At 31.5% G+C, this 8411-nt stretch overlaps 2 protein-coding genes across 2 annotated transcripts; both read left to right on the top strand.

Annotated features, from left to right (window-relative positions):
* Positions 1-845, top strand: LOC145639618 (miraculin-like). The gene has a single exon (XM_081690938.1). It carries the CDS (start codon positions 58-60, stop codon positions 736-738), a length of 681 nt encoding a protein of 226 aa, XP_081547064.1. The 5' UTR covers positions 1-57; the 3' UTR covers positions 739-845.
* A 5824-nt stretch (positions 846-6669) lies between these two features.
* Positions 6670-7438, top strand: LOC145639532 (trypsin inhibitor 2-like). The gene has a single exon (XM_081690828.1). It carries the CDS (start codon positions 6711-6713, stop codon positions 7329-7331), a length of 621 nt encoding a protein of 206 aa, XP_081546954.1. The 5' UTR covers positions 6670-6710; the 3' UTR covers positions 7332-7438.
* Positions 7439-8411: the final 973 nt, after the last annotated feature.

Genomic DNA, 8411 nt, shown 5'->3' with positions numbered 1-8411 from the left:
GAGCACTAGTTTTTTCTTCTCAAACTTCAGAAGTAAAAAACGAACAGAACCCAAAAAATGGCTGATATATATCCCCAACTTTCAACCACAATAATCCTCCTTATGTTCTCTCTTACAATCGTAACATCAACCACAACCGCCAACGACGTAGACTCCCTTGTCTTAGATGTCGAAGGGAACCCACTCGAAGCAGGCTCATCTTACTACGTCCGCACTGAACTTTCAAAACTCAGAATAGGGGGTGGCCTAGTCGAGTTATCCAAACCAAACCAACCTGAATGCCCTCAATACGTAGCCCAATTAGCCGAAGGCTGGTACGGTGAAGCCCCAATAACATTCCTACCATCAGACCCATCACAAAAACACATCCACCTTTCCTCAGACCTTAACATAATCTTCAACACCTCGTCTAGCGTCTGCTCACAAGGGGCATGGCAACTTACCCCCGACGCCAACTCCGGTAATCTCCTCCTGTCTACTGGAGGTGGTATTGGAAACCCGAGCCCTCAGACCGCAGCTAATTGGTTCAAGATAGAGAAAAGTATTACTGGTTCGGAGTTTTACCAGCTCGAATATTGTCCGTCTAGTAGTACAATCAATGGGTTTACAGCTAAGGAAGATATCGTATGCGGCGTTATTGACGCTTCTGTCGCCACAGATGACGACCGTATAATGTGGTTAGGTCCAGTTCCAAAAAGGCCAGATTTTTTCCACATTCTAAGTTTCATTAAAGCTTAAGTGTTGCATTGTCTTAAGCATATAAATAATAAACAAGGTTGTATGAAGTATAATGTATGTTGTCGATCTTATCAATAAAACAATTTCATCTTGGAAATTTCTCTTCATCTGATTACTTAATTACAGTATGAATTTTTTTTTTTTTATTTATTTATTTTTTGTGTTGGTAAAATTGGGTAATTTTCGAGTTAGATTAGATCGATCGTACAAATGAGATTTTCACACCGCTATTTTAAACACTATGAAAACTCCCTTTGTTTTTTTTAAAAATGCATCATTAAGTGATGTGCGAAGTTTTAGAAAATTAATACTCCCTCCGTCCCTGAAAGTTCGACTCACTTTACAATTTTACGTTCTAGAATTAATAATTTTGATTAATAATAACTTCGGTTGTGTATAAGGGCCTGTTCACATTTACTTAATTTCAGTTCAGTTCAGTTCTAATCAGTTCAGTTCAGCTCCAATTAATAACTTCGGTTGTGTATAAGGGCATGTTCACATTTACTTAATTTCAGTTCAGTTCAGTTCTAATCAGTTCAGTTCAGCTCCAATATGTTCAGTTCAGTTCAGTTTAGTTCCTAATTTCTCTCTCTCATAAAATATTTATTTCAGTTCAGTTCAGTTTAGTTCAGTTCATCTCCAATCAGTTGAGTTCAGTTCATCTCTAATCAGTTCAGTTCAGTTCAGCTCAGTTCAGTAAATCTAAACAGGCCCTAAGTGAAAATTATAAAAACTTGATATATATAGATTATTTACAATAAGGCCGGGGAATCTAATAAGATATCACATGCTAATTTATTGATATTGTTTATCTCATAAAATGTGGTCAAAATTATTTTAGGTAGTGTTTGAAAACCTTGATTTCATTTGAAATGAAAGAATTCAATTCTTGAATTTAAATTCTCGAAATTCAATTCCAAAAATCAAGTTTGGGAAATTCCAGAATTTATATTCTAACATTTAAATTTCACCAAGTGTTTGGGAAAAATCTGCAATTAAAATTCAAGAATTAAAAACATTCAATAAATTTTAGTACTCCATAAGTTAGGCTAAATATGAAATCATACTCCTTATCAATTTCTTCGATCCCTGGTTTCTTAATTTTTTTTACCCCAATTTGATTTCTTTTTTCTTAAATTGCTTTGCTTCGTCTTCTTCATCATGTTCGTCGGAGCCAACATCGTTAATCTCGATATTGTTTCAATGTAAGTAAAAGATGTGTGTATTATACTTGATAGAGTTTAAACAATTAGCTTAAAGCTTTAATGGAGGATAGAAAAACTATAATAAGTATTATCATTCAAGAGTAGAATAATGGCAGTCGAATGATATGTACATGAGGCAAAAAAAAAAAAAAAAAAAAAAAATCGAGCTTCCACAATAAACATATGAACTTTCAAGGAATTTGAAATGACAACTTTTGTTATTGGATTTCAAATTCATTAAAATGGACATATTTGTTTAAAGGGTTGGATTTGTGTGAAATCCAATTCCAAATTTTAAATGTTTCCAAACAAGTTGATCGGGACAAATTCAGAATTTCAAATGAAATCCTATTTCTCAAACAAACCTATAATTATTTTGACCCCATGATTAGTAAGTGGATCTAATTTCAGAATGGAATAGTATAATATTGTGAGTGAGTGAATAATTTATTATAGTTTAAGTAAGATGGAACCATAAAAGAGAAAATATGTGTGAGAGAATAGATATTTCTATTATTTAATTGCGGATCATGGAAGAGAGAGAAATAATAAAATAATTTAAGTGGAATTTAAAGTAGAAGAGAGAATTAATTAGATATAGTATAAAGTTGCCAAGTATAGAAGTGATGTGTTTAAAAAAAATCACCCATAAAAGAAAAAATAATACATTAAAAAAATTAAAAATAAATAAATAAATAAATAAATAAAGCAGGAGTAATTTCATTTTAACATATGGGGAATTGGATGTCCACAAGTTCTCCAAAATATCACCAGCAATAATTAGGGTAGATGAATGATAAAATGATAAATTGATAGTCCAATAGGTGGAAGATATTAAACGCATCTATTTCCTTGTAAACATGGCCTCCAAATTGTACTTTGCATATATAATACTACCTTCGTTTCTTTTTAAATGACACGTTTTGATTTTAGCACTATTCATCCACCTCCATTTGACCGTATTTTGTGCTTTATACATAATGAAAAATATAGTCATGTGAAATCTTGTTAGATTCGCCAAGTTATATACTTTCAAAATATCAACTTTTCAACATATTTACTTATCGATAATTAAAGATATTAATGATTGAATAAGTGCATTGGAAAACGTGACTATAGAAACATGTCAACAAAAAAGAAACGGAGGAAGTAAAAAAAAATGATCAATATTGTCTAATAGAATTAGCTGATCTGTAGTTAAGTCGTTTATATATCCCATTGTAAGTAGCACAAAGTAAAAATTGTTTGATCATGAGTAATTTGTGTGGAATTTTCGAGAGTTTATATGAAATGTTCAATAGCTTATATCTAAATTTTAAAAATTATATTACAAAAATTTATATAAAATTTCAAATAACTTATATTTGGTTTTACAGACTCACATAATGTCTTCTCATTAAAAGGGGGAGAATAATTAATTAAAAAATTTGGCGAGTTAGCTTAATATCACAACTTTAGAATGCAATTCAATCTCACGTAACTAAGTATACAAACTTGAGGAAAGGGTACTTCCAATTGGATTTTTCATTCATTTAGTTAGGGACATATCGGTAAAATCACTTTAATTTTGAAGGTCTTTCTACTGCCGTGTTTGTTCAGATTGGTAGACTCTGCGTGGATCTTGTGGTTTATGCTTGATTCAAATGGAATTGGAAATCTGTCAAGTTTGTATCTCCAATTAAATTATTGTCCTATATCTATCTATCTCCACAAATTGTGGTCTAAAAATCCTTCACAGTACATAGGTAAATATATCCACGTTTTTTTTTTTTTTTTTAACTGCAAGTGTAGTACATTGAAAACTATCAGACATCAGTACATGTCGCTACTTGGACTCTATGGTCTCTATCTAGCATTAGTAACAAGCCAACAACATTCTTATCTGCTTGGGTGACCTTGCAAATTTGAAGCTAAGGATAATGTAACCAAGAAATATATAGATAATAAGTGAAGGATATAAGTCCAATTTTCTTTTTTTTTTTTTGAAACAGATATAAGTCCAATTTTTTCTATATAAAGAATAAATACTTTTTTTTTTTTTTTTGGATATTATACGAAAAGCTACCATATACGTTTCAAATTTTGTGAAAAACTATCTTTTATAAAAAATACTAGATGAAGCCCGTGCGATGCACGGTTTGTTTGATTTTTTTAAATAATGTTTTTTTTTGTATTTATGAGCCTAAAATTTGTTTTATATTTATATAAAATTTCTAATATTAAAAGATAATATATAATATTTAATTAATTTAAACTTAAAAATCTCATTCGCCAATTTTGCTTACATGACATTTAAATTATTTAATTCTAAAATAAATTAATAATCTCTTATTTAATTGGCTACTACTAAGATTTATAATCCTACATGGCGCGCTGAAAAAATTAGATCCTACGTGGCTCTCTAAAAACTCGGGAAAAAACTCCCCTTTATATATATATATATATATATATATATATATATATATATATATTATTGTAAGTAACTTCCTTATAAAACACTAAATGTTATAAGAAACTACCTTATAAAATACTAAATGTTATAAGAAGTTACCTTTAGCTGAATTATTGCATTGAATAAGAGACGCTTAATGACCCGTTTTCAATCATATTTTTATCCTTTTCCCACCCAATTTCCCCATTGCCCCCTTATAACCCCTAATTTCGCTTTCCTTTCATTGTTAATCAAGCACATGGTAGTAACTTACCGCATTTAGTGTTTATATAAGGTAGTTTCTTACAACAAATTTTTTATAAGATAGTTTTTCACAAAATTTGAAGTATATAAGGTAGTTTTTAACAAAAAAATTTCTTTTCTTTTTTGTTCCATCTAGTTCACCCTTAGGACTAATTCGGATTCAAGGATCAATTCTGGGTTGTTAGGTTCTAGTCCCCTTCCAATTCACTACAAAAAATAGCTCGATTTTGACGAACATGAAAAAATGTTGGAAGTCCCGATTTTCTGATGAATTTTGTGAGAAACTACCTAGTAAACCTAAATTTTGTGAAAAATTACCTTTTTTTTTTTGTAAGAAACTACCTAATAAAAGGTAAAATGTTGTAAGATACTACCTTTGACCGAATTTCTAGACTTAATTTTACGATGATTGCTTCTCAAGGTGGTAAGGTTATTTTCGAGGTGGTTGGAGGATATTTTGAGTTGTTGAGAGTAGATTAATGCTTCGGGGTGGTAGCTTTTGGGTTATAGGTGGTGGTAAGGCAATTTTAAGCAAGTTGTGTTAGTTTTGGGAATGAAAGCAGTGGTTTGAGAGTGTTTTGAGGCCGAACAACAGTGGAAATCCGATATGGGTAGTATTTTATAGCATTTTACCTAAAGTTAGGCTGTCTTTTTATTTAGTTTATTATAACATTTTTTTAAGAGGTAGTTTCTCTCAAAATATGGGTTTTATTAGTTAGTTTTTAACAAAAAATTCTAATATAAACAAAGAATAAAAAAAAAAAAACCTTCATTTGTAACTATTTATGCAATTTGATCGAGATTTAGCTCTAATTCGGCTTAAAATACCCAAATGCATAGTGGTTTGGGAGTAAATGCTGATATGATTGTTTAAATTCTTACCAAGAATATGAATTAAACACAAAATCGGCAATCGAGATCTGTTTATTGAATGCAATGAAAAGATTCTGGGGCTTACCAGCGGTTAGTACACCAGTGAAAGTCCCTACAAATATTCACAACCGAGATCAAGAAGAATAAATGAGATGGAAAAAAAAGAGAAAAAAGTAAAAAGATTCTTCTAAAAAACAAAAAATCTAATAATGGAGGCTAGGAAAAACCCTAGAAAATACCCTAAGTAGCATAAATTAACTAGTTTTCAACCCGTGCAATATAATGCACTGGTTTTTTTGGCATATTTAAACTAGAGAAATTTGTGAAAAGGGACCTTTTTAGTGGTCTATGTATTGTAAATGGACATTTTCAGTGAAAAGTTGTGAAAAAATTACCTTTTAAGTTGTATTGTTTTTTTAAGGGGGTATATGGCTGAGTTTTTTAGTGGTCAACACCGAAACTCCAACATTGATTTTCACATGTTAGTCACGTGAATGAGTTAAGAAAAATAAAAAATAATAATAAAAAACTTCCCCAAATTTCCCTCCATTCTCGAACTACCCCTTTCATTTTCTCCCTTTTGCTTTCTTTGTCTCTCCTCCTCTCTAATTCATCACTTATGTACTCTGCAAATGGAGGGCCAAACTTTTACACATTCTGCCATTGTTGGTGAACACTAAACAGTGAATTGAAGGGAATTTGAGAGCAATTGCAGATAAACTGGTTCTAGGGTTTGAACTCTATATCTGATATGTTAACTCTTTCTCTAACAAATTAGAGAGGAGGAGAGAGAAACAAATGTCCTTTGTATTTTTTTTTTAATTTTTTGAGTTACGTGACTAACACGTGAAAGTCAAAGTCGGAGCTCCGACATTGACCATCAAGAAAACTCACCCAAGTACCCCCTAAAACAATAATACAACTTAAATATTTTTTTTTCACAACTTTTCACTTAAAAGGTCATTTTACAAAAAGTCGATTACTTTCAAGGTCCCTTTTCATATATTTCTCTTTTAAACTCAGTTATTTGTCAAATTATAAACACAAAGTGATATAATAAAGAAAAATCTTGGTGTAACGACTACATTGTGACAGTGGGGGTAACATTTTTTCTCTTATAAATACCAACTCTTACTAGCTCCTACTCTCCCATACCACTCAAACAACCTATAAACTAAAGCTCAAAAATTCTAAAGAAAATGACTCCCTTTCTCCCACCAGCAATTGCAATAACCACTCTTCTTTTGCTCCAACTCGTACCTCTCCCTACTTTGGCGGCCTCGATGCCCTCGACTGCTTATATTAGGGACGAGGATGGTGAACCGTTGCTAAACGGCGGAACCTATTACATCATCCCACAGAGAACCAATGGTGGAGGTCTCACCGTTGCCCAAAAACCACAGACCACACCATGCCCTCTCTTTATAGCCCAAGAGAAAGATGGTTCATCCAATGGCCACGCTTTCAAAATCACTTCTCCAATAAGCTCAAAGTACCTTCCATTTGGTCCAACTGAATTCTACTTAACCAACGTCACTACCACCTGCACGAAACCACTAGCGTGGCGATTAATCACGGATAATGCAACCGGACATATCTATGTGGCTGCAGGTACTACTCAGTCGCTCGGGCCGACTGCATTCAGTATTACAGGACCATTTTTTTATGTCCAACCATTTGAATATCAGATATTCTATTGTGACAATGTCTTATGCAAACTTGCTGGACCCTATGAGAACGGACTTTTGGGCATGAATGATGATGTTAATCTTGCCTATCGTTTCAGAAAAGCTTTTACCCACACTTCACAAGTTATGTGATGTTTAATTTTTTATAATTTTGCCAGTGTTTGTTCCATGCTATGTAATTAATGTGAACAAATTCCTCCTTGGATTAATAATAAAACAATAATATGGCTGTTATTACATTTTTGTGCTTAATCATACTACTATATATTTAGGAAAATTTGTTGAAAATCATCTTCTTTTTTTTTTTTTTTTTTTTTTTTGACACAAATTGTTGAAAATCATCTTATAAAAACCAAATTTTGTTGAAAACCATCTTATAATTATTATTTTTTTTTCAAAGCACACCTGTTTTAAATTCTTTTTTTGTTGAATCCCACCACTTTTCAGATTTCGCCTATCAATTGACATCTTCGGCGTTGATTAGCATGTGCACCTCACGTGATCTAATTAACCCCACTTTTCTATTATCCCCCCCCCCTTCATTCATTCTCCCTTGGTCACTTACATTTCCGTGCAATTATATATATAAAAGGCTATAAAAACCAAAGTATGATGAAGAGGATTGACGAAGAGGGGGAAGGGAAATGATATGGGGGAAAATCAAAAGAAAAGTAGAGTTAAGTTGGTCACGTGAGGTGCACATGTTAGTCAAAATGTCGGAAATGTACGTAATTAGTCGGAACCCGAAGAAATGGTGGGACTTAACAAAAAAAAAAATTTTAACAGGTGTGCCTTGACAAAAAAAATTTTAAAACAGGTGTGTTTTGACAAAAAAAAAAATTATAAGATGATTTTCAACAAAATTTGGTTTTTATAAGATTGTTTTTAACAAATTTTCCTATTTATAACAAGTCCATTGAGGCTAACACACCAATGTTGAATGGATATCCCTCTGTTTTATAATGTTTCTCACTTTTGTATTTTATAAACAATTGCTATTTTGCCCTATTTTGATTATTAATTTATATTTTTCAATTATATTTAGTAAAATTGTAAAATTTTTATTAATTGTAAAAGTAATTCATTAATAAAAAATCATTCGTCATTTATAAAAGAAATCGAATATAATAAATACTTAACATATTGAATTCAATAAAGAGTTCCTTATAAAAATTAGGAAATTTGGTATTCACCTACAAATATCCCAACTTT

Source organism: Chenopodium album, chromosome 1 (assembly GCF_948465745.1).
Source record: "Chenopodium album chromosome 1, dcCheAlbu1.1, whole genome shotgun sequence".
Classification (NCBI taxonomy): Eukaryota; Viridiplantae; Streptophyta; class Magnoliopsida; order Caryophyllales; family Amaranthaceae; genus Chenopodium; species Chenopodium album.
The sequence above is the reverse complement of the archived record's forward strand: the minus strand, read 5'-3'. Positions and strand labels throughout refer to the sequence as shown.